The 27,830-nt window shown below is 41.3% G+C and overlaps 1 protein-coding gene across 3 annotated transcripts in view; it reads left to right on the plus strand.

The window, feature by feature from the left end:
• Positions 1-566: 566 nt before the first annotated feature.
• nkain2 (sodium/potassium transporting ATPase interacting 2) overlaps positions 567-27,830 on the plus strand; it is a 76,467-nt gene continuing 49,203 nt past the window's right edge. The window contains exons 1-2 of one of the 3 annotated variants that reach the window (XM_071478959.1): positions 567-1,252; positions 1,858-2,058. In XM_071478959.1, the coding sequence (XP_071335060.1) occupies positions 1,205-1,252; positions 1,858-2,058 (249 nt within the window). In that variant the 5' untranslated portion in view covers positions 567-1,204. The remainder of the gene's footprint in view (positions 1,253-1,857; positions 2,059-27,830) is intronic. The other 2 variants (XM_071478962.1, XM_071478961.1) reach the window with 2 other exon arrangements.

Consider the following 27,830-nt stretch of genomic DNA (forward strand, 5'->3'; position numbering starts at 1 on the left):
AGCACTAGCATATAAATTAAATAACATACAATTTAAATCACCTCAGGAAACAGGAGCACAGACTTCCTCACATTCTGTGAGTCAGTTAACTGCACAACAAGCCATATTATTTGTCTGATATTTGCATGAACAGTGCCCCAAAAGGCACCAACACCTCAAACACAGCCAGGAGGTTGTGTTCATGTGTGTACATGTGACTCTTAGTCGCCTAGCAGGCAGCTAGCAGCTCCATATCAACATCAAATGTTTGCCACAAGCAGCTAGCCAACTGTGACAGCACACACCTGTCACCCAAATCAACCCCAATAATGTGTGAAGTTAAGCCTTTAAAAAGTTTTAAAAAATAAATTATATTAAAAAAAAAAAAAAAAAAAAATTGGCACTTTCTGGGCAGCTTCATTTTTCAGCCCTGGGATTTGGAAATCCACTGATTTTTGTGTACTTAAACACTGACAGCCCGGGTGGCAGAATCAGAAAAGACACTGAGTAGATGTTTGCCCCTGCTGCCCTGATTATGAACTACTCCTGGATTCAAAACACGCTTTTATTTTGGAAATCACAACCGGAACAGTTGTGATTTTGCGTGGTGTTTGCGTTGACAGACGGCAGGCGGGAGACGCTCCTCTCGGCTGTCTCTCTCTCTCTCTCTCGGTCCGTTGGTCCTTCCCGGTTCCCATTGTCTCCCCGTTTCACTCCTTGAAGACGAACCCGACACGACAAAACTAAACTTATCCCTTTTCCGTCCTTATCGCCTTTTTTTTTTTTTTAACGTTACGTTAAGAGACTTACCGCGACCTGAAATTTCACCCCGTCCCTCACTATTCGTAACGTGGGCATGCTTTTCTGTGTTTTCTTTCTTTTTTTGTTTTAAAAAAAAACAAAAAACAAACATTGTAGAGATTTATTCGCCGCACCGGAGGAGGCGGTGAGTGAAGCGACCAACGGCCGACGGGAGCTGACAGACCGGCGGTTGTGCCGTGGAGCTGACGGGAGGATGAACCGGAGGAGGAGGACTCACTAGCCAAACAGAGACACCGGAATCAGCGTCCAGTGGCTGTTGACATATCCTAGCAACAATTTGACTCACCGGGACAGAAATTCAGGAAAAAAAAAACAAACCCCCAACAAACACTAAGACGTTGGATTTCAGCGGCAGGTTTGGAGATGAAAAACGTGAGTGGACAGGAGAGGATGCTGCCGCTACATGCCTGTGACTTCCCCTGAGAGGAGAGGAGCTGCTCTGCGAAAGGAGGCAGGCACCACTTTCACTTGTTTTCTCCACCCTAAAACAAATTAGGCTGTTTCAATCAGACAGATCCAAGTGGCGCCTAATCGGATTATGCAGCGAGAGAGTATCTAATCTGGTGAATCTATCTGTCTAATCTCCTAATCTCCCGCTTTTCTCGGTCCCTCAGTAAGTGGTTACTGTACAGGACCGTGTCAAAGATGCTACTTATCGAGGCGATCGTAGTCCAGCAGGTGATGACTGGACAAGTGGACCCTTTGTGGCCATAACTGTAGAGTCACTGTAACCTTTGTTTAATACAGTCCCGTCTTAAGACGAAGTGGTTTTATTTGAGACCCACCTTATCAGAAATCTGACTTACTTCAGTGTTTGGACCAATTAATCAAAATGCACCACTCCAACTGATCTATTGAGCTACTGAACTACCTGCAGTTGCTGAGGCTTGGAAAGGGTTTGCTTTCATGACCGAGCTCCTTGTATACATCAAGAACAATCCGGGGGACCACATCTCAGGCTCTTAACCTGTCAGCAGCTCCTCCATTTGAATGAATTAGTAGTCTTTCATTCCTCTGAGCTCCAGCGAGTACAGGGGCTGTGCTCTGTTCTCTTAGGCCGGCCAGCGAGCGCCTCTACCTGGGCTGCCAGCCAGCCAGACGGCCCTCCGGGGGCTTTTGGATTTTGAAGGGCCAGCAGGAGATTTGGGAGTTACCCAGAGTTTCTTCACCACGTGGACCACAGGAGAGAGGGAGGAGGACACCATGGGGTGCTGTAGTGGCAGATGTACCCTGGCCTTCATCTGTGGCATGCAGCTGGTAAGTGTTAAGATTGCTATTGATCCTGTAAGAGGGGTGGCTGAATGGGAGGATCAGATAGATGAAAGAAAGGTTTTTTTTTTTTTTAAAATAATCTTGTAACAATCCAACAACAGCAACAAATGAGTCATGTTGGGGAATCAGCAAAGAAACATCTTCTATAGACACGACAGAGGGGATGGATGGATAGATGGGTGGATGGATGGAGGGAAAAAGATGGATGATTGAGAGGCCAGGTTTCAGAAGTTAATAGGTGTGTAAAAGGTCATGATACAAGGTAGGATCTGGGTTGAGGGACAGATTGAGAAATGGGTGGACTGACTAGATGAATGGCTGCTGGTGGGAGCTCTAAGTCTGTTCTGAGAGTCCTGATGGATAGACGGAGGCAGGGAGTGATAAATGGAAACACTGGAGAAAAAAGAGGTAAGGGTGGATGGATGGCAGATAGATAGATGTACGGAGCAGGTATGTGTGATTTATGGAGAAAAATCTATGGATTAAGGGAATAGGGGGAATAGACATGATATGAACTCATGGTATCAGCTGCTGCCATTCTCTCTCTGCGACTGCCTCTTTGAATCTCTTTCTCCCAATCACCATCTGTGTCAATGGAAACTGGTGCCAGGCAAGACAACGGGGAGGGAGGGATGGGTCTGTAGGTGTGTGCATGTGAGGATGTGCGAGAAGGAACACAAATTATTTCATTAGTCAAGTCTTGCAAATTCTTGATATAAGAAGGGAAATCCAAGCTAAACCTCTAACAATGATATGAGGCAGCAGACTTGGTTGGTCCCTTTTGTTTCCTGCAGAAAACCTGGCCAAATGGAGGTAATCTTCTGTCGGTTCAGTAAATTTTATTAGCAGAGAAATTTTCATCTGAAACATTTTTCTGCAGTGTTCAATAATCATACAGGAAGAAATTCATCATAGTACAAGGGAAGAGAAACTTGAAGCAGCATTAGTCATTTTTCTTTTGGCTATAGATCAAGTGGAAGAAACTACAAACATGACAGTAACATATGGCTTTATAAAGCTATCCAAACTAACAAACAATTGCCAATTTACAAAACATCAGCAACATTTCCATCCATTTAGAATCATGTTCTTGGTCACTCAAACGTAATTCTAATATTTTAGACTCGTTTTAGGCTCTTCAGCTGGTGAATGCTCCACGCTGACTTTTTTTGTTGTCTGGTGCAGGGCAGGTAATGTACAGTGAATTTATCAGAAGCGTTAAGCTGTCAATAGCTGTGTGCTGCTGCTGATAACAATACTGATGAGGGAGGGAATCAGAACAAACGATACGGGCCTTCAAACCAAAACAATGGCCTGAAAGTCGCTAAAATGCGCAGTAGATGAGGAGGGAATTGCAGAGTTTGGTGATAAATACCTGTGGATTTGTCACTGCGAGACACAAGTTTGACATTACACACAGTAATTCAAAACTGAAATTACTGCAGCTTTAATAATCCATAACACAAAGGACCCAGAAGACATTTTGACTGAGATGCATGACTTGCATTGTTTCCCAGCTGTAAAAAGTCGGTTGCTTGCTGTTACTACTGTGATCATTACACAACTCTTCATCTTGTAAAAACCAAAGGTGCTTTATTACTGTAGACTGACAGCTACAGCAGAACAATAAGTCCAGGCTGGACTCTCTGGAGGCTGCCAAGGGAAATGAAGGAAAAAACTGCCTCAAGTAGAAGCAGAGGAGAGGGGTTTAGGCAAAGTGGTGCCAGTCATCTCAAAATATATCCTGAATTCCTTTCAACCTCACAGGCTGAAGATATGTAACAGCCTAAGAGGATTTTAGGGTGGAGTTTTCCTGCAAGTGTGTATAGAAACTGAAGGTGTATTGTGATATAGAATGGGACAGCGATATGAAGATGCACAAACATGAGCAGAGGCACTTCTGCTGTAGCATTCTCAGCTCATGGAGTCATGTACAGTAAACGTGCAAACTTAAGACCTATTGTCATGTTGAACAGACCACTGTCACTGACATAATACCCTGAGTGTGTCGGCACACACGCGCGTGTTTGTGTTCACTACAAAAGATATGTGAAAACCACCTAATTTACCATAGGATATTAATGTGAATGACCCTTTTTGTGTGAGTGTGTGGTTGTAGAAGGCCTATTGTGCTGTAAAATGGGACATCGCTGTGCATGATTTCATTCAGAAAAGGAACAACGGCTGTTTAAGCCAACATGTCTACAGTAGAATGGCAATGAGATTGCCACATGTGCTGTACATGCATGAAACACACCATTGTGCTGTAAATCGGGATGATGTGAGTTTGTGTAGGTGAAATAGAGGGTGCGTCTGTGTGTGTTTGTGTGTGTGTGCTTGTGAATGAGATGCTGTCACAGTGATAGTCATTGTGTCTAATGCGGTGGAACTAATGCTATGCCATAGTCAACAACATGTTTTGCTCTGCTAACTGTTGTAATAGCTAAGCCGGCTAATACCACCACTAGCTGAGCTGGAGGTCTAACACTGCTCTATGTTACAGTTTGGCCACGCATAGTTAGCTCAGTCATAGTTTAAACCATTCAGACACGAGCTGAAATCCTTGAGCACAGATTCTCTACATTGTAATGATGCAGTGATACGTACTGTAGCTACTCACAGAAAACCCACTCAGTCCACAATCCTCATTGTTAAAAGCCATCTACTTAACCACAAATGAAAAGACAAGCTTCATTTCTGCTTGACACTGCCCGTCTGAGGTAAATGCTCTTGCTTTGTGAGCTTCCACCTAGTAGATGACCTCACAGAGGAGACAACAGTGCTGGTCAGTGTGTCTTATGTAGTGGAACTGATATCTGATGTAACTCTTAACAGCTGTTTCCCCCCTGCTTCATTAGCTAGGTTAATTGCTGAGATAGCTGATGTCACTATAGCTGAGCAGAGATCAATGATCCAGGTTGGAGATATGTCTACTTGACGTCACCATGTACCAAGTTCAGTCAGTCCCAACAGGTGAACTTGTGCTAGTTTTTAATCCAAATTCGACTAAATGTAGTGTATTCCAGTGTACTGGGTTCATCAGAGTCCCTTAAGGTCACCAGTCAATTTAAAAGAATGGTTTTCTGCTTTCCTGCAGTAGCTGTTGGTGTTGGTTAACGTCTGTGTATTAAATCCGCAGGGACTTCGCCACTCTTTTTTTTGGCCCCATGTTCCTTTTGAAAATTTCTTTTTGACATTTGAAAGTAGGGCTGCAACTAACAAATATTAGCTTTCATTAGCAAATTTCATTAATCCACCCATTGTTTTCTCAATGAATCTTTTAAACATTAAATCCATAATATTTCAGACAATAATTACAAATGCCCATCAAAAATTTCTAAAGCTTAAGGTGACAAGCTGGCACTTCTAAAGCTCGCTAATTAATATGTGAGGTCTTGTTTGTTTAAACAGTATAAAAAAACAAAGTGTCAAAACAACATGTTGCAGTTTTACAGACTTTTTGGCCGGACTCAGTCACTTTCTTCAGTCTTGTTGTAATTATAAGGCAACCAGAGGAAATGCCAGTAAATCATCACTGCCTCTAGCCAAGAAATCTTTGTACACAGTTAAAATAAAAAGATACGATACTGAGAGCTTTGTCAATTTTCAACCTCTTGACAAACAAGTGAAAATGGGTATTTTCTAAAATACGATAATTCTTTAGAAGTCCAGTTTTTTATGGGATATTTAAATCCTTCTGAGTTGGAAATAACGGACATTTTTCTTTTTTTATGCAGGTCATTGCATTTCAACTTAAAAGGTTTTCAAATGGCAACAGTAATATTGTGGTGAAAAAGACGAAACATTTGCAACATGTAAAAAGTGTGTGATAGTGCGGTGAGCAGAACAGAGAGGAGGATTATAAAGTTGGATGATACAAAACAGAACAGAGCAAACAGATCATAGCAGATCAGATGTTGTTTTTACCAACACCTTGCACACACCCGCACACACACACACACACTCACACACAGATACACATATGCCACTAGTGACTCACTTACTGTGGTGATGGTTGTGGTCCTTGTTGCTATATCAGTCCACACACCCACCAGCTGCTGTGACAAAGATGATGACTAAATCATCCAATGGCATGATAGGTAACAGGATGGCAACTGGTGGCCTCGCTCCATTGGCTAGTTCAGAGGATCCTGTGCAGACGGTTGGTGGGTGTTAATGTTGATGGAGTGTTAATTATGTTGTTGGTGTGTAAGTTAATTGAATAGAGTGAATGGAGCTGAATTATAGCCTTGTAATTCAATGTAGCGCGCAGTGAAAATGAGATAATGATTCCTAATCCAATAGAATAATTACTTAGTTCAAAAATAAACACCAAAGAATACGACCGACTCTCACAGAATTGTTTTAGCCGGAAGTCCAAAAACCATTGTGACAAAGATTGTATACATGCAACAAGGTGGGACATGCATAGCAGCCAATAGGCTATCTGAGACACAGTTGTTTGTCTGTCTGTGGCAGTACATTCCTGTGACATTTCCACCACTGAATGACATAATGAATAATTTACCAAATGGAAGCAGCAACATGAATGCAGAAGTGGTACCTGTGCATGTGTTGCCTGATTGCAAAACAGTCTCTGTTTTATTGGCAAAACATCAATTTCCACAATTTAAAATGAAATAGAAAGCATTTACTGGTGACATTTGTTTAATAATTTCTGGTGAATTGGTTTACAAATTGGCACAAATTGTCTATTTAAATTCAGATATTGCAGTTTTGCATAAAGGCTCTCCCACTCAGTCTGATTCTTGCTCAACTCCCATGTCATTTTATTAGCGATATTCAGTCACAGTTATTTTGCAGTATGCATCCACCTCGCGCTGCTGTCGGTTTTTCAGCATTTTGAAACAAATCCACTTTGAGAGTATTTTGAGTTGAAAGCCAGTGGAGCTCCTGCACTCTGGCAACAAACATAATCTTCAGACCTCCTTCCTCATCGCCACAACTCTGTGAGATAAAAAGACTTCCCTATCCTTTATGTACAATGCCGCTTTCAACAAGGGCCACACACAATCTCAGCTTAGAGTCTATAGATTTTCTGTCGCTCTTTCTTTTTCACAGTCTCTAATTTGTCACTCTCTATACCCCCTGGTCTCTGTCTTTTCATATATGCCCACTCTCTCTGTGTATGTCTGTTTGGCCTTTTTCATTTCTTTATCGGTCTCCATCTCCTCCCTCTTTCTGTCTTTGCTCGGAGGACTGCAGCCGTCACACCTTGGCCACTGACATGACTGACAATTCATTCAGTGTGTTCAATAGAGTCCATGCACAAAACAAGCTTTCACCTACTGGTCCTGTTGAGGTAGTTCCATTGTGCCAAATAAGTCCGACATCAGACCTCCAACCTTGTAGCTCAGCAAGCTGCATTCATGTTGCTCAGGCTGTTCTTGGAGAATCACAGGGATTGTACTTTTCTGCCTTTTAGCTGTCAATAAAACAGAGTGTCTTGAAAATGTTGGCTTTTTGAGAAATTGCTGGTGAATGTAGGTAATGTGATTTGGAGACAGGGCACTAAAAACTGGGAAAAGGCATATTCCTGCCGTGTTAACTGAAGTAGTAGCCTTGCTACTGTTGATGAATTTTGTACCTATTGTACACATATTTACATTTTTGACTGTCTCTGATTTCATGACGATGACTGTTTGCTAAACTGCAACCCCTCTTAGTTCATTTGCTAAACTATGTCTATTAATGTATGATTGTGCAAAAAGTACAGAAGCGGTTTGCACCTAGCTTGATGGAGGGATGAGACTTGGGCCAGGGAAGAACTTCTGATCTGGATCATCTACTATGAATTTTAATTATTTTCTCTGAAGTTTAGTGTAAGTTGTTTGACATCGGTCTTGGCTGAGTCTTCTAGTTACTGTTGCTATGCCTGTCAAGAGTCAAAATTATGCTGTGATTTTTTTTTTAAACAATGGGTCCTTCACATAGAAGTTAATGAAAACAGGTTTTGCCTTTGGCATTTGGCAGCTGAAATCATGACTCTTGCTAGCTTGCCTGCTAAGCTCCTTGAGTGGATTGAAACTCCCTTTCCAGCTGACTTAAAAAAAACAAAAAAAACCAAATATTTTTCATTACTCAGTCAGAAACTCAGCTTCCTCAGGAAACAAAGAATAAAACTAATTCTTCTTTTCTTACTTACAAATTATTTTAAAATTCTTATACTCTCAAAAATTGTACAGTTGTATCTTGTGTAAGTATCAGAACAAACATTGCTTCACACTGCTGTTGATGGCAACACACTGAGTGCATGAATGTGTCTGCGAATCCAAATGTTTTTTTGCATCAGCTGGCTTCTATGTTCTGCTAGAAACAGAATAAAACCATGGCACTGAGCAGAGCACATACCTCCACCAGATCTGGATTATTTTGTGGATCTGCACCAAATTGTCCAAACTCTTAGAGCTCAACAGCATAAATATGTCAGATTTTTTACATCAAGACCCATACATTATTTCCTGACAAAAACTGTAGAAAAATCTTGCAATGAGAAGGAAAATGATAAAAAAAAATTCCTGGGTCTTCCCCTTTAGCCTGATGCACCAATATTTAATGGGTTCCTCTCTGGCTCACCCCATCAACTTCAGTTGGGTTCAGTACTTTTTGTGTAATCCTGCCGACAAACAAACAGATATGGGTGAGAACATCCTGGCATAGGTAATAAAATCATTAATGACTGGCCCAACCTGGATGTTCTCTCTATGTCTCTATGCATCTGTATGTAATTTACATAAAGCTGTCAAAGATGAAACGTTTTAACATCTGGAGTATCTGGAGTTGTGATAAAGAGCGAGCAAATGATACTATATAATGAGAAATCCTACCTGATCTACTACTGTATCTACTGTTTGGCTGTAAATGTAGTAACATATTGGGCCAAAAAATCCATCAGCCAAAGACATCCATCAAAAAGTGTCTGCAAACAGAATACTTCACAACCTGGACTCTTCAAATACAGCCAGTACATTAAGATTTGGAAAAAGACCAACTTTTGAAATGAAAAATGTGTCGTTAGATGGGTATAGTTTTTTGGTTTTTTTTGTTGTTTTTTTTTTTACGCTGGAATGTGTTCAAGGACTGAGCAGAAGGCCTTTTAGAGCCTCCCAGCCAGGAAGTATGGCTGCTGCCGCCCAATGACAAGGTGTATCGCAAAACATCTGGAGGTGACAGAGCTTCTCTGCCATGACCCTTCACCAATTGATCTCTGATGCCACAGATAGAGTAACGGATGTGTGTAGTTGTTGAGGTATTTGAGCGCCTATGCTTAGCTCCTAGTATCATATTTAAGTCAATTAGTCGTTTGTGCTGCTGAGACTAGCAGACCCTCCCCCCTGTCTTACCTAGCCTGTGTTCCATTAGCATCTGAGATTTCCTTACATTAGCATTTTCCTAAAGGCCACAACATGTGCCAGGGTTTCTGTCTAAGGTAAATATATATCTACTACTTAACTGGATGCAACATTTTTTGTCTTTTTTTTTTTTTTTTTTACATAAACATTCATGTTACTTGCTTTTAAAGATATGTTCATTCCATGAAATTTCATGAAACCAAGTTTGTCAAGTCAGTAGATGTCAGTGTGGGAGGCTGTACTTAAGCATAGTGATGCTTAAGCTAACATCAGCTTGCTAAAATGTCACAGCGAAAATGCGAAAAATCAGTGGATCACCAAAGAATCACCAAAGATTTTATACTTCTGATGGGGGACAATGAATTCTATAGGCTATAAAATTTCATGGCAATCTGTTTGATCCCAGATGTTGAGATAATTCATAGAGTTTATCTCCTGGGTGACCAGCACATCACCTGAGTCATTAGGATTCATCCTCTGGGAATCATGAAGTTTTGTATAGAATTTAATGGCAATCTGTAAAAACTGATATGTATTTTAGTCCACACCAAATTGGTGGACCAGCCGATACTGTGATCCTGGCTTAAAGTTCAGTCATTACCGCTTCAGTTTCCTATGGTATTAACTTGCTGTATGCAGCCATGAAATAAAAAACAAGAAATCTTGGCTCTGCTGGCTGCCCCCAAAAACAAGACGTTTGTAGATTGGGTTCTCTCTCCACATGTCTATCTCTGTGGAAGTTCTTGGCCATATTAAATTATAACCAGAACCCAAAAGAGGACACAAATTCTCTTGTGACACACTCTGAGATGACAACAGATGCATGGTATTTGCATGCAGTTGACCCCTTAGTTAAAGATAAATGTTCCTGTTGGGTGCAAAGTTGAAGAACTTTTAGATGAAATCTATTCCCTCAAGACTGATTCACCAGTGGCAGTCTCACTGCAACACCAGTGCTCTACTTTTTTCCTTTTGGAAGGCTTTCTCATAAACTGCAATTTTCCACCCTAGATGTTTTTATTGTGAAAACAACATGAGTTTTTCTCCCAGTTGAGATTGTGGCATGTCTTGTAAAAGCATTCAAAGGCTCACAGAAAGGGTGCAAAACCATGATACTGTATCAACTCACACTGTCATCATAAAACAGTCTGTGGAACTGTGGAAAAGTGGAATCAGTAAAAAATGAAATCTTTTTATTCGAGTTGAAAAAGCTGACTCAATCTATATTCCTCCAGAGCTCAGTGGAGGCTTTAAATCGAACCCTTGCACAGTTGGATTATTTGTTCTATAGTCTCAGTGATACATACACACATAGTGTGAAACCACATCCACTGTTGAGACCGCTGTTGTGACTCTATGTTGCACAACACTGGGCTGTAGCACACAATGTTGTCTAACAGCAAATACTGTTAGCTGTCACTTAATAGTATGAATGCAGTTCATTAGTTTAGATACACATGGTATTGCTTTGGATCAGGCCAGGCATTTTATGTGCTGCTTTGTCCAGATACGCTTTAAAAAACCACAGTTGCTACAGTCTCTGCTTACAAGTTACAAGTTGGAGAAGCAGCTAAAATGTTTTTTCTGCTCCAAATTTTCCTTTACTGTATCCTCAATCACTCCACAGAAAAACACATTCTCCCATGGCCAGATGGCCATCAGTTTAAATTCTTTTTATATTTGGCAAAGTAGAAGGATTGAAATAGGAGTCCATAGCGGTTTTTAAAATATTTCCAGTTACTGTTTTCTTAACAAGAAAAAGGTCTTTTTCATTTTAACTTGTAACAGTCAGTGATTGGGTTTATAGTATTTTATCCAAGTCAAATCCAGTACTGAAGCCACTTATCGAATTTCAATCCTTTTGATTCCCTTACAGAATCTTTTTAGGATTACCCTTCAACATTTGCAACTAACTAAAGGCTAAAATAATTACAACTCACAGATGTCTAACTACCTTTGTTGACTGAGGAGACAAAAACACTACAGCTCTCAGTGGCAGAGATTACAAACATACAGTGCGCTCGACACTCATGGTCATGGAGTGGGGCTACAGAGTCATGTGTCTTTTGATCAAAAGCAGTCTGTGGCTGCAGAGAACTCATTAACCAGAGAACAGCTAAACTTTTCATTTTTGCAATTATAGAATAAACGTTGATTAGCTCAGCTGATCTAATTTGTGATGTTTTCCATTGCTCTTTGCTCATAAAAAATGAGGAAAGATAAAAGGTTTGATAGGAGATTTGTCAGCATCAGAGTTGAGTGAATAGGAGGAACATGCACCTTGGGAGTTGTAGTTAACAACTCACATTATGTTCTGTGTACACAGTCTTGTGCATTTAACCTTTGTTATCAAAGAACCAGATGTTTTCTAATGTAATTGTTTTTGCACTGATGAGTCAGCTGGGAGAGTTTCACATGTTCTGGTATGAGTCACCTCTTATTGTCTATTGAGAAAACAAATGAGATGTGCCTGAAATTGCAAGTCATTAGTGCCCAGGGCCTCCCATGATTCTGCATTTCAGTCACAGGAAGTTTATCCTTTGCAGAAATGGCAGTTTATTCTGTCTGTGATGGAAGGCACAAAGAGGCAGTAGCAAACACACTGGTGTAAGTCTTCCTGAGTATAAGGAAATACAAACAACCAAACAATGAAAAATTGCACTTAACAATGTTTTGAATCCGTCAAAGCCTTTTCAAGTTTCTATCATATGTGAGTGTTTTTATAGATCTAAATCTTCATGACGTCGCCAAAATTTTCCAAAACCTTTCATCTCAAACTGCAGCAGTGAAAGGCACTGAACAAGCTAGTGTGGCCAGTTACATTCCAACAAGCTTCTTTCTTCAGAGCAATCTGGTGGCCAATTTCAATCTTCCTGCATCATATTCCCCGTGTCCTGACCCCATCTTTGAAAATCGCCGGCGGTTTTGTATCGACACTCAGGCAGCGGAGAGTGAGAGAAAAGTGAGGCGACGACATGCAACAAAGGTCATACCACAGAGCGCGTGTGCCCGCTGAGCTGCTAAGATGTGTAGCGACGGCGCTGGAAGCTGACCTTGTGCGTGACCACTGATGGATGAGCTGAGATGGTGTTTTGCCAAATACTGCTGCCTCAATATTTACACGCAGGTCGACAGGCAGTCTGAAATAAAAGGTGGACAGACAGACATGCCGACAGACTCTTGTTTTTCTTTATGTTTTATTTTCATACGCTTCGGGACTATTGTGGTGCTGACTTTCCGTTGCTTGCTGCTGTTGTATTGTTATTTACCCCCGAAGGTGAAACACTCCTCTATTGTTCTCTGAGAACTCATATCCTGTTGATGTAGTTGTTGCTATTGTTGTTGTTGCTGTGAATCCTGATATTCTGCCTGCGCAGTGGTTTTGATCTTATAACATCAAAGGAGTGCTTGAATTATAATGGCGAGCGACTGCAAAGCAATGCCTCAAGCTTCATTACACATAATTATGAGATGGAGACATGACTGTTGTCAGATGAACACCTCCTATCTGAAGAGAAAACAACCATATTTTCAAAATGACACTGATATTTGGTTGAGTCCAGTAGAATTTTTTTTGGTGGGGGGGGGGGGGGGGGGGGGGCAGTATTGGGACAGTATGATAAACTATGATACAACAGTCACATAAACAGAAACTTGGTTAGAAACTTGTGTATTACTCTTATGTCTTGTGTCATTGTGTTATTGCCATCTTTCTTGTCTTCAGTTTCTTACGCTGCTTCACCATATTTTTCTCTGTCTGTATGATTGTTGCCCTTGTTGCCTTGTAATTTTTCTCTCTGTGTCTCTCAATCTTTCTCTCAGGCTTGCTCGTTCTTTTATTCTCTCTTTCGCTGCTCTGCACAGTCACTCCCGGGCCATTTGAGTTGCTCAGGGAGCTGTGAAGAGCCGTGAAAACGATGTCTGTGTGTCTTTGCGTCTGCATCCTGTTGGGAGTGCCTTTGTGTGTGTGTGTGTGTGTGTGTGTGTGTGTGTTTGTGTGTGTGTTCACGTGCAGGGACAGCGGAGGTAGTGGAGCGTGTTAAGTCTTGCTGTAGAAGCCCTTCGACTGGGATGAGGAGCCAGGGGAGGAAAGGGAAGAATGAATGGTTGGATAGATATATTCTTAGAGAATAGATGAATGTCTGTGTGCGGATCGATGTTGTGACGGAGGGATCGAGATTCGGATGAATAAACAGAGAGAGGACTGGAGAAGATGAGTTGGGAAAGCAGGGGAGGGGCAGATGATAACAAGAGAGGAATGGATCGATGATGGATAGATACTGAAGATGTATGGATGAACAGATGATTAATGGACGAACGGGTCGTTTAACACTGCAAAGTTATCAGTAACGACTGTAGATGGCAGGCAGTGGAGCGAGCCAAATATGTTGGGTGTTGACTTTATGGCAGTGGACAAATAATGTGTATGTGCTGTACAGTGGGAGTTTTGGCTAACCTGCTAAAGACCACTCAGTTAATGAGTAAATAAATCCAAAAAGACCCATCAGCAGCCACTAGAGGCCCTGATGCCCTTTGCACCCAACTAGACTGGTTGTGTGTGGTAGAGATAGCTGGTTGGGGCTGGGGTAAGGGTGTTTTGATGTTTCGCATTGCTGAAAACAACGGGTTGGGGTTAGGGATATGTTTGGGTTTGGGTTAGTGAAAGGGGAAACACAAATCAATGGGGAAACAGACTGTGAGGGATTGAGCAATTTAAAGTTAGTCTTCTACCCATGTTCAGAAAACGCAGGCCCAAAATTTGTGACCACAGGGACTATAGGCAAAGCAGGCACGCACCATGCCTCTCCTCACCAAAGCTTATTGGCGTTATTCTTGATGAACAGCTGCACACATCATTTTATCTTATCATCTCTTATAGGCCCCACTGGCCTTAACAGATCCACACTGTGGGTTTGACAATGTTGCCTTATGAGATTTTATTAGAAAACGTTACACTGGATACATTTCTGTAAGAACGGCTTATTGAAAATGACATTTTCTGTCTTTTCTTCCATTGAGCTGTGTCCTCTTCATTATCTGATATTTCTCCAGACAGATATTGTGAATGGAGTCTTTTGCTGAGTCACAGACTTGTACATCAAATAATTTGAGAGAAAATTCTGTGACAGTAGAGCTGTAACAAATTGGAGAGTAACTTAAATTGAAGGGATGGTTTGTTTCTCTTGTAATCATCCTATTCAATTTTTAATGTAATGATTGCTCAGATGACAGTGACGAGGTGCCGCTGTGTCAAAACTGAATAGAGGTGAAAGAAGAGAAAAACAGCTGGTGGATTAATAAGCTGTACCTAATTTTTCCCTTAGTTGCAGAGAGTTGTAGTGATTTTCTAAAGACAGTTATGTTGAATACTTCATCATAGCATTTTTATAATCCAAGACAAAATAGCTAGGCTACTGGAAGAATCCTGCCTCTGGCTGTTTTTTCATGCACATGAATCTCTCTTTCTCAAAAGTCTCTCATTTGATATTGAACATTTCCTTCGCTATGATGTGATTGGCTCACAGTTAGAGGAAGTGGATGGCAGCCAGAGAGCGGCAAAGTTTTGAGAACAGGCGAAGACCAAACATTATTGTATGGAAAAGTTACCAGCCAATATGGTGTGTGACCTTTATTGATTTATCTGCTAAAGATTTACCGTCACTTGGTCAGTACGGCCTCCTCCTCAGGTTCAGAGGTTTCGATTCACACAAGCATCAAAGATCTAATGTTGAACCTTGCCTCCATCCATCCGTGGCTACTGAAACAAGAAGAAACTGCACACTTTCTGATTCTGGTCACAAGAGTCCTGAATGCAGATCTTTCTTTTCAGGTGCAAATTAAGTATTAATCATTTCAGGAACTCATGAGTATACAATCAACAAACCTCATATGACTTTCAAAATACTTCTGACACCGAGTGCATCTAATAATACGGTAATAAGCAGGAGGTTGCTTTAGGCAACAGGAGGCCACTATCACACCCAGAAATAACAAATCACTTTAATAAATAATAAGATACCTCTGACTTGCAGTTTTGCACAATAAAGTCATGTCTGTCTCTTGCATCTTCTCGTGTTACTTCAAGTGTCATGCAGTGTAAGTTTCTTAGTTATTTTTGGCACTTCTTTGGGCTTCAGTGCAGCAACACAAGAGATGAGTGTGTTTTGCCTGCACCATGTCCAACCGGATAATACTCAACTCACTGGCTCTTTTTACTTCTGATATTCTTTTGAAAATTATTTATCCTTAAAAATGTATGATCATGACTTCCACTAGATAATTTAGAAACAGATGCACTGAAAACTGAATTTTACTTTGTACTGAGGCTGCAAACTGTGGGACAAGATCATATTTACAACAGTTGCAGACCAGGGACTTGGACCCTCAAATTTCAAGCTGCCGTGAGAAAGAAAAGTTTTCTAAAAGGGGTTCATTTTAGAGCCATCAGATTCTTCACAAAACGAGTTGTATTATATTTCAGCTACCTATTTATTTGCGCGATCTTACCACGCACCTCACAGAAAAGGCATTTTCAGCTTCCAAGCTGTTTGATATCTATGTCACATGTTTCTGGGCCAGAGTACGTCAAAAACTGCTGCTGAAGCCTCAGAACATCTGGCCCAGAGTCTGCTAAAGTTTTTACTGTACAACTGAACTTGTCATAATTAGGCCAAAAAGACCCTGAAGTGGGACTATAGAATAAATTATAAATGCTGAGACTGTTTGTGTCCAACACATTTGGGCTGCACAATAAATGGCTGGCTCATTGTGTTTACAGGAATATCCACAGAAAGACACGTTGCCCTTTCATTGTTACATACAGAAACCTTTTCCTGTGAAAGTCGCGCTCGTTTTTTTTTTTTTTTTTACTCTCTACAGTTTTTCCTTTACACTTTTATGAGGGATAAGAATCCAATTTCCCCTTGCGTGCCCTTCACCCACAGCCTGGTCATCATCCTCTCCATTTTAAACCCTTTTTCCTCCCTTGTCTGCTCTGTCGACCACACCTTCCCCTGTGCGGCGTAATAGGTTGTATTTCAAGCAATACAAGAAGATAAGTAGCTCGGTTTAACAGAAACAGTTCAACACAACTGGAATTACGCTTATTATTTTCCTCCTTGCCTGAGAGTTAGATAAGATACCACTCTCATATCTGTGTGTTATGAATAAATCTAGAGCCAGCAGGTGATTAGCTCAGCTTATCATTAAGGCTGGAAGCAGAAGTATAAAAAAAAAAAAAAAAACATATTGTGGTTTTATGGGGAGTTAAATGCTTTCCCTGTTTCTGGGTCAACAGCAGCCAGGTGCAGTGACTCTGTTGGTAGGCAGATTTAACTTTAAACTTTGGAGTGAACCAGGCTACCTGTTTCTCTCTGCTTCCAGTCTTTATGCTACGCTAATATCTCCTGGCGTTATAGCTTCATACTTTACGTACAGACATGACTGATCTTCTCATCTAACTCTTGGCCAAAAAAGCTGATAAGCATATTCCCAGAATTTGCCCAAACCGCAGAAATATCTTGAACAGTAAAACTAATTCTCCTCCATTGGTACTTAAGTGAATTTTTGAAGCTTTTGCTTTATAAATGACCTAAATAATGAAAAATGAAACGAAAAAAATTAACATTAATGTAATTGTTAATTAATCATCTATCACTAATAGCACTAATCTTATCCTTTATTCAACTAACAGTAAAAATCCCAGAGTCACGAAAAGTCTTGCTGTTTCTTATTTTTCTAAGACACTTGAATATCAGGCATGTAGATCGCTTCCATTTTGACAAGTGCATTTGTGTTTTGAAAACAGAAGATGAAGCACATAATCTTACAGCACTGATACTCGTTAGCCTCTGCGTATGAAAAAGTAAGGGCACAAAAGTCTGTTTTGACAGGAGCTTTTTCATCTGTGATGGGTCACATTTTCACTGCGGCTTGCCAAGGTCTCCTGTCGCTTCTCCCAAAGCTGTCATTATTTTGATCTATAAATATATTACTTGGGTATTTGTTCTCTTGCTCTCTTCTCTCACACAGAAATGAATGTCATGCAATGCGCAAATTTGTATCCACGCACTGCCAGGCGCGTACTCGTCGACATGAAGACGCAGCCTTGCTGTTCTTTGCTCTGATGTCTTGCAAAACGAATCCAGAGAATCCTCCTCTCCTTACATGGTCCCTGAAGGCACCAATGAAGAGGAGTTTTGTTTCAGTTTTGAATCCCTTTAAGGGCTAGTGAAGATATTGGTTGATGTGTGAGAGCAGAAAGAGCTCAACATTACACTTTCATCTTTACCTGTAATCATTTTTCCTCCACCACTCATCCCTCTCTCATGCCCTCCTCTCCTCTCCTCTCTCTTCCTCTCCTCCCTCTCCCTCTCAGTATGAATTGATTTAGTCTTATTACCTTACACACCTGCCCTCTGGTTTGGCTCCACTCTTATCTCCTGCTCTCACATAGACACACATATACCAACTACTGCCTTCGTTTTTTTCCCCCCAGCTCCCTCTCTCATACACACACACAAACACGCACAGACACAGTAATCAGATCCGGCAATCTCTTGTATTTTTGAATACAGCAGCTAAAGTGAGATACGGATGGAGTCTCAGCTTTCAGCTCGGCTCCATATCAGCATATCAGCCAAACTGTGGTCATGTCGCACCAAAATAGACACACAGTATGTTTTTGAATGTAGCAGACATGGGGGTGGCAGCGTGTGTGTGTGTGTGTGTGTATGTGTATACAGCAACACTGTGCTCCAGTAGACACCTGTATGAAACCTGTATGAAAACTGGACACATTCATGGGATTACGCAACACCTAAGGTAAAAATACCACAAATTAGAATATATGAATATATAGAGTCTATTAAACATACTGTATAGTGCATTGAACTTTTGTGAGTTGGTCTGTCCTGTATATATATCTCACTATATAATACTTATATAATACAATTATACCAATAGAACTCCTTCCACCTACTGAAAGAACCAAAAACTGTCAGTGCCTTCAAAGTGGCCCATGTACTGAATATGACTGAAAAATGACTCTTATCAGATCAGACGTCTCTACGGTTACGTATGGACTCATTTAAGCAAGTTAGAAAAAGATGGTGGTTAGGAAAAATTAAATGAGTTGACCACAGTCTTAGTTGTCAAAACCTACGCCCACCCATCTCTTCAACCTACTTGAAGACCTTTGGTGGTGAAATAACAATAATGCTATGTCCAATGTTGTCACAGAGAAGACAAAGTTAGTGACAGACATTTTTTTCAAAAATAAACACAATAATTGTCAAATGTCAGCATTCACAGTCCCGCAGTTCTTTTTTTTTTTTTTTTTTTTTTACATCGATTACGATTACGGTACTAAACAATTACTTACTGGTCTCTCTCTTCTTTTGAGCCATGCACTTTTAATCTTTGGCAGTATGATTGTGTTCCAAGTGAATAAACAAATTGATAGCATAACCTTTAGTCGCTGAAATTGTTTCTCAGCATTTAACTTCTTTTTGTTCGCCGTCGTCTTCACTGAGGCCAAAATGTGCTCAAACAACGGCCACAGCGTTCGTTTTAGGTATAAGCTGCTTGTGTTGAGGCTCAGTGTTCGCACTCTTGTCGCCCATGTTGCCTGAAGATGAGGTGGCACTTCTTTAAGGGGACAGTTCATGAACGCATACACACGGGTAAAGTATGAACTGAATTAACCGACATGAGCAAGTTTAAGTTGGTGAGAGAGGTTCAAATGTCAGTTTTGATACTTTTTGGTTGATTAGAGACTCTAGTTATATGTAGACTCACATTTTCAGCCATCCTACCCATCAGAGTCCATAAAAACAGCTTCCAAAACACCTCAAATTAAAGTAAATATATATACATATACATATATAGACCTCCACTTCTCCTGGCTTCTTCTTAACAGTGCCTAGTTAGTGACTCTACATTGTGGGTTTTCTTTGTCACCATTGCTAGAAGTACGTGTGCTGGAGCTTTTTTAAACTTTCCTCACACTTGCGGCAACATTTCTTTTTGAAGGGATAGAAGAGGTTGCTTGTGTTCCTGCCTCTGGCAACAACTGTTGCTGCCTAGTCTGCAGGTAATTGCACACCCAAGTTTTTAAAACCAAACCGAGACCACGCTGTATCTGATTCGCTGTCTGTTTTTATCGGCTCATCAGCAACATAGCCAGCATTAGAAGCTGCACTTTGAAATGTGGCATTTAAATACTAGTTAGATCCATATCATAGCATGGAATGGATTCTGCCTGTTTGCAGCAGTTATTATTCTGACCTACCTGCAAGTGTGAAAACTTCAAATAAAAAAGACAAAAACGCATAACCTGAACAAACATTGACACAAAGTGAGTTTCTCCTCTGAATCCGACATAATCATTCACCGAGTCTGATGAAAGCAAGCCAATATCATTTTGCAATCTGTAGGCCTTTTGCAGTGCGGAGGACATGATTGATTGAAATAAAGGGAGACGATGCGTAATGCCGACAGTGTCAGCTGTCCAATCCCCAGAAAGGATTTTATGATTGATGGCAGGCAGTAGCATTTAGAAGTCTCACACCTCTGCACTGCACTCTCAGCACTCACGGTGATTACATCTGAGAGGGTGTGTGTGTGTGTGTGTGTGTCAGAGTTAGTGTGTATGTGAGACACAGGAACAGGAGAACTAGAACAGTGGTGTTTGTGTGTGACTCTGCATGTGTGGGGTTGATTACGGTGGCGAGCGTCTGCCTACTTGCATGTATTTGTGTGTATGTGTGTGCGTGTTTGTGTGTGCACAGGTGAGGGTGCAGTCTGTCCACGTGTTTGTGTGTGTGTGTGTTGCTGTGGAAACCTGGGTGCTAGTGGTGTTAATGTGGGAAAGAAGCAGGGAGGGAAGCAGTGAAGGACAAGCGAGGATGTAGCAGAAAGGGATAGATGGAGGGAGGAGTGAGTCAGGGATTGAGGGATGCACAGGAAGGAGAAGACGAATAAATGTTGCAACAGACAAGGTCCGAGGAAGAAATGGAAGGTGTGGTGGATGGATGGATGTTTAAATAAAGCTGCAGCAGATGGTGACAGAGAGACAAGGTGGTGTGAAGGAGAGGATGGGATGGACAAGGACAGAGGGATGTGGGTAGGAAGGAAAGAGCGGATTTGAAAGAGAGGGATGAAGAGAGAAGAAGTAATGTTTGGGCAGAGCTGCAGAAAGAGGGTCACATAGATGGATGTAGGCGTGAAGGACACATTGAGGTGTGGCAGAGGGGAATAAAAAGGTGAGCTGGAGACAGGGAGGGGAGGAGATGGGGGATGTGTTGATGGGTGGACGGCTCTAGAGATGTGTCGAGTGCAAGTGGTGTAGTTGTGAGAAAGTGAGCAAATTATCCTCTGAAATATGAAAGCCTCATTTTAAGTTGTGGTGGGGAAGTTTTGGCTTTATCTGACAGATGAAAAGTTCAAATTTCGTCAGGTTAAGGCACAAACATAACCTGGTTAGGTATGGGAAAGGGACCTTTGTGGTTATCACGGTGACAATAAAAAAACATGTAGTTATGGTTTTGGTACCCGTCCATCCACACATCAAAACTACTCTGTGCAGTAAAATATTCATGTACCAGCACCTCACTTATTAACACATCAGTAACGCTGACAAGTGTAAATATTTTTTTGCTCAGCCAAGAAATAGTTCAGCACATAGCCCTGGATGATGGCTCCAGCCTCGTATTGAACAGACAGATATAAGAGCAGGTTTAATCTTCTCACATAACTCTTGACAAGAAAGTGAATACGCATATTTTCCAAAATGTCAAACTATTCCTTTGAACTTCCCTGCAGTAGCCCTCTCTAACCACAGAGCCCTCTGTGAAGAAGTGTAGCTGCTTTAGCTCTTAATCTAATGGCTCAGAGTGTCAACAGATGCTGTGGTAAATGCACGATGGCCCGGCTCAGTCTTACTTCCTTTGGTACCCACAAGAACAGAGAAAGAATTGTTATCATGTGGCTCAGCCAAAAAAAAGTTCAGTGTGTGGAACACGACAGGTCTCCGCTCACTTCCAACAGTGCTCATCCACTGACTATTATTCAGTTGGAGTCCTGTTTTATTTAAAGGTAGTTCACGGTATAGATCTTGAACTTAATTCATGTCAAACAATTTTGCATATATAATAATTCAAGGTCCAGATTCTGTTTTTGTGAAGCTGTACTCACATTGTTCGTGTGTGCCATTACAGCCGTCTGCTTGAATAATGAGAGTGGCAAAATTACTGGTTTGTGTTTTTACGAACACTCAAGCACACAAGTTATTTTAGACTTTATTATTATTATTGTTGTTGTTATTAAAAATGCAGATGGTGACCCTCAAAGTGATTGTGAAGAATAAATCATCCAGAGGTGTGTGTGTGTGTGTGTGTGTGAGTGTGTGAGTGTGTGAGTGCACACTAATATTATCAGTAAGAATTGTGTGAATACAAGTGCATCTTAGTACTGAGATACACTGTGAGTGTTCCTGTGTGTGTGTGTGTGTGTGTGTGTGTGTGTGTGTGTGTGTGTGTGTGTGTGTGTGTGTGTGTGTGTGTGTGTGTGTGTGTGTGTGTGTGTGTGCACGTGCATGTTTGTGTGTCAGGGTCCCTGAGTGTGGTTTCAGATGTAGGGTCAGTGACAGAGCAAACAGCAGGCTAATGGAGACTGGTGTGTGTGTGTGTATGTGTGTGGTTTTCAGCAGAGTCAAGAGGGCACAGCAGGATAGGTGAGATGCCACTTGACTAATGTGTATCTGTGTGTGTGAGTAAGTACGCCTGTCAGGTCACTGACTCCGCAGGTCCTGGTGGCGGGCATCACATCGTGGGTACAGCCACCTGTGTGTTCAAAGCTATGGGACAAAGCCAGTCTGCAGTTCACAAAGGAATTGTTGGTGTAGAGTTGCTGGTGTGTTGCTTTTTCATTTCTGTCGGTGTCTGAACAAACAGAAAGTGGTACAGTGACATTCATCTGCATGATTGTGAGCCAACCACTTATTGCTAGCCAGCGAGCTAGTGCTAGTCAGTCACAATACCTCTCGGAAATTCTCTCTCTTTTCTTTCTGCTGTTCTGCTCACCCCCGCGACCCTGTACAGATAATCGCTATAGATAATAGATGGTGGATGTTCTGTTCACTTTGCCCCGGCATTTTGTTCAGCAGTGCACAACATTTCCCTATCAAGTTTGCTAATGGTCAGTTAGCAATTTGGTTAGCTTGTCGGCTTAGCTCATTCACTAAGAGAACAATAAGTGATACGGTTTCTTGAAAAGACGTATTTGTACCATCACCTCCTGTCTCATAACTGTCTGCAAACCACTGTGCTTTTGTGGAGAAGTTTATACGTGTTTTTACAGCTAATAAACTTAATCCATTTTGGACTCTTCAGCTCTCCATTTCCTCAAACGTTGGCATTGTAAAGACATCTTGGTATTGATCAGTGGAATCAAAATTAACCAAAGTTGGATTTGACATGAAAATTTTGTGCAGATTATCTTTGTCCTTGTGTGACCAGACCAGAACTATTCATATATTCCTCTTGGCTACACCCCTGATTGAAGGAGGTGTGCTGATGTTACCTGCATGTCATCAGGAGCTAAGACGTCATACTAAGTAGGACAACTTTAGATCAAAGTCCTTTATTATTCTTTGTATTGAAAGTAATGCTAATAATAGATTCAATAAAAGGAAATCCATGAGTCAATATAGAATCAAATTCCTTATAGTCGCAACAAGTCTTGTTGGTGGACAGGAAGCAATGCACGTTGGGAAGAGAAACATTTTCTAATGTGCAGGTTCTTTTACTTTTTACTCTAACAGCATCTAACAGCGTGTGGCAGTTTGTAGCTCCTTTCAGGAAAATAAATTGCATCTTTGAAAAGCTGGAAGCACGAAAGGAGAGCCCCATACTGCATCTAAAAATTAAATATCGATACCAAAGTAACTAACTAGCTATAGTTTGCTTTTCTTTGCTGTTATCTTCATCTTTGGTGATTTGGGAACCATTTCAGCATTGCACAGCAGAGTTTATCTGGTCCAGTAATAATATTGGATCCATAGTTTACAGCTCAACAAGATAAAATTCACACATGAGCCCTGCCTGTGCCCATCACAGTGTCTGGTTGACAACCAGCTGCACAAAACTATCTTAGTGCACTGAAGGTGTTTGTTTGGTGTCTCTTCTATGTGATGTGTCAAGTCGAGTCAGTTTCATTTATATAACACCAAATCATAACATAAGTTATCTGAGGGCACTTTTCATATAAAGCAGATCTAGACTCTCTATAAAATTACATTTGTGTAACTTAACTGATTACTCATGTGGCCAGCACGCTAGAGATTGCCCCTCATTTTTCAGTGCTAAAGACTCCTGGTGGTGCATTCGGTATGGCTGCAAGTTTTCATTGGCTGTGATAGTTTGATTTTTATTAGATACAGAAACGGAAAAACGAGTCCAACAAACAGTCTAATGGAGAACTTAAAAGATTTCCTCTGAGCCTATTACAACTCTCAGATCTATGTTCTATGCACATACCATTTAGTGTTAATGACATTTTCATTTAATAAACATTCTATCCTGTTACAGAGTGATATTACACAGTAGTGATTAAATTTTATTCTGATTATTAATAGAGTAAACTGTGCAGTTAGCAGGCATAGTGATCACCATGATGGCAAAGATAGCAGCGAGAGTGTAGCAACAGAGACTATGCCAAACTCCCCCCAAGAAAGCAAGGATTTTAATAATAATGATAATGACATTAATTCTAAATCAGTAAGGTTTAGCACCACGTCATTCCCATAGTTTTTATCCGAAATGGCCTCCAAACTGAAGTGCTGACTCGCTTGTCAGGCCATTAACTTAATGAAAAACAAACGTGTAGTGACACACATGCTGACACACACTTGTCCTTTCTGTTTTTCTCTGAGTAGAGAGAGAGAGAAAAAAATCAGTAGAGACTTTGTGAGAGCTTTTGTTTGGCGCAGGGGGACAATGCTGAAGCTGGGATTTTTGTTTTTGCAATAACTTTAAGTAGTGTGACAGTCGCAGTGGCAAGTTGGCTTTGGGAGGATGGACACAGGCACAGATGCTCAAACACACACACACACACACACACACACACAGCCGCATACTTGATAGATTGAAGTGGCTGATAAATCACATTACACTAAGAGCATTTGGAGGACCACACAAACAGTATTCTAGGTAGCAACTCGAGCATTGTGCACATCATTTAGTTTATTTAGTCAATTGAGAAAAAAAATAGTTGCCAACATTTATTTTTAATTTAAGCTATTTATCTGACCAAAAATCTCATAAATTAGCATTTTACATTGTCTTTATCCATTTTATGTCTTTGGAAATGAAATTAAGTATGTTGTGTTTTTGACTGTTGGTCAGACAAAACAAGCAACATGAAGGCATCACCTTGGGCTCTGGAAAGAGTGCTTCTTCACAAGCCAAACGACCATTCAGCAAATCAAAAAAAAATGCCAGAATCAATAGTGTAAATAATCGAAAGGTGCAGCACCGGTATAGGATATTGGTTTATTGATCAGTGTAAGTATTTCTTAGTGCACTGATTCCATCTTGTCCTGACTCAGAAGGCATCCGCAGCCCTACTGCAGTCATACAAATAAATCACTTTCTGTGGAGCTGTGCTAATCGTGTACAGAACAAATCAAAGGTAAGTTGAGGATTTGTAGACATAAAGAGTGAGCTACAGGTGACCCAGAAGAACCAGGAAGCAGAGATAAGGCCAGTTCAGCTTAGCCTTGAACTGAAAATATGTTTGGCCTTATTGGAAAACGCTGCGTGTTTGGTGTGTAGTAGCAGGTAGCTACTGATGCTGACGGAAAAGCTGCAGAGGCTTCTAGATCTGCAGCGTCATAATTGGCTTAAGAGCAATCTGCTTGTGGGCGTTTTTGTACAGTAAACACACAGACGAGCCTTCATGTCCACATGCGCTGGGAGCAAGTGCTGGCTGGATGTGCTCCTCTCACAGTGAATGGGTGATCAGCAATGTGGCCTCAGTGATAGCACCCAGAGTAATATTATGGAAATACAGCCACATTTTCTGCTTCATAACAGTGAGAAGGAGGAAATAAAGCACCCAGCGCCCATTGATGCTATGAGCGCTGCGAGCACAATGAAGCTCATTTAAATAAGGTGACAAAGTTGGCCGGCAGTTCATTGTCAGCTGGGACACCACAGGTTCTTTTCATGTCTCCCATTCAGCCCAGGACACAAAGTTAATTTAATCTTGGCCCGCGACCCAGACACAATAAACTGCACTGATGCTATTGTCTCCTGACTTACTGAAGGAGCTGAAACGTTTTGGGAAACAGCTTGTGTTTAGAAAGTCTACTTGGCTGTTTTTATGCTGCAGTCAGGTCTCAGATACAATAAACTAACAAAAGAACCACAGCCTTTCATGTTTGATTTCATTTATTGAGTCAAAGTCAAGCCTTTTTACTGAAATCTCAAATTAAGCAACACACACTCCCTTGCATTCTGCTCTTGTACATGTGTACATACACAGATGCACACACCACAACCACTAATGATGTGGTTGATTTCATTTGGTTCCCATGAGGTTGTTCAGAGAGAGGGAGAGGCCAATATCAACTTACCATTCTGTGTGTGTGTGTGTGTGTGTGTGTGTGTGTGTGTGTGTGTGTGTGTGTGTGTATTAATGTGTGTTAATGTGTGTTAATGTGTTTTGTGCAGTCTTAATGTTTCTTAGCCCGCTGGGCATCCATCTGTGGGTTTGTCTGGTGTCATTTCCACTCTACATATCCCACTACTAAACACATGCACTCACACACACACACACACACACACACACACACACACACACACACACAGACTTAAAATACTAACTAAGCACACACCACATGCACTACCATTACATCGTGCACACATAAACGAACAGCACACTCCCCTCACACAGACACATACGCTTAACAAACACACACACACACTCTCACACACACACACACACACACACACACACACACACACACACACACACACACACAAAGCAAGAGCCCCTGGGTACAATAGAGGTGCCTCCTAATACTTCCTATTTATCATGCCGCAGTTGATCCCCCTCTTTTTAACCAGCACACACACACGCACACACACACACACACACACACACACACACACACACACACACTCTCTCTCTCTCTCTCTCTCTCTCTCTCTCTCTCTCTCTCTCTCTCTCTCTCTCTCTCTCCTCTCTCTCACTCTCTCCCTGTCAAACACACACGCATTTTATTCTCATAAAAGCAGTGCCTGCATAGATCGGCCATTAAGATATAAGAGTGTACGAACAGAAAACCATTGGTGGGCTGATAATTCATTTACAGACTGACTGAGGAGGGACGATTGTGGTGTGTGTGTGCGTCTGCGTGTGTGTGTGTGTACGCACGCGCATGCATGTGCATAGTAACACAAACCGATTAAGTGAGGGAGGGAAAGACGGAGGAGCGGGGTGAGAGGAGGAGAGACAAGGGAGGAAAGATAATGGTAGCGGAGGCAAGAAGGAGAGAGAGGGAAAAGGGCTGATAGCAATAGAAAAGGTAGAGGAGAAGAAGAAATGATTAAGGAGAAAGGGAGCAGGAGAGACCGAAATGAAAGGAGAGAGAAAGAGGAAATGGATAAAGTGAAAAAGACACAAGACATGCGAGATAGAGGGGAGAGGTTTGTGATAAAGGGAAGCAAAACGTGTGAGAAGAGAGAAAGGGAATGCCACTGGGAGGGTTGAAAGATAAAGGAGCAGGAAAGAGGCAGCAAGCATAGGGAGCATGAGCCATTAAGGAGCCAGGAGAGGAAGAGCAAAAGAACAAATCTGTTTGCACAAATTGCATAACTCCCAATATCTGTTTGAAATCATTGTAGCTGTACTGCAAAGTCTTGAACGTACAACCACAGGGGTAACTAGGTTGTACGCCTAACAGCTAAAAAATCTATCATGAGCTTTTGATTTATGAATCAGAAACATGAAATTTAAAGAACCCCACCACGAACAATAGCTTCCACGAGTTTTGTCCGAGCAAATAAAACATATTGAGACAAAGCTGAGCATTTCACTTTTTCTGCCTTCCTCTGATAATGTCAGCGTTTCTCTGGTCTGGACAGATCACAGGCAGAAAAAAAGACAACCTGACAGACAGATAGAGGACGATTTCCAAGGCAGACAAACAGACATACAACCTCACCATCTACTACATAGTTTGATTAATAAGGCAGAGACAGAGCATCACAAAGGGGGCGAGCAGGCAGGAGAGACAAAGAAAGAGAGGCAGTGAGAAGAAGACAGGTGCATTTCTTTGAATAATGTGTACCATATTAATCATAATCAGTTGGTCAATCA

The sequence above is a fragment of the Trachinotus anak genome, unplaced genomic scaffold (assembly GCF_046630095.1).
Source record: "Trachinotus anak isolate AG129_WGS33_773 ecotype Australia unplaced genomic scaffold, CSIRO_AGI_Tana_v1 ptg000005l, whole genome shotgun sequence".
Classification (NCBI taxonomy): domain Eukaryota; kingdom Metazoa; phylum Chordata; class Actinopteri; order Carangiformes; family Carangidae; genus Trachinotus; species Trachinotus anak.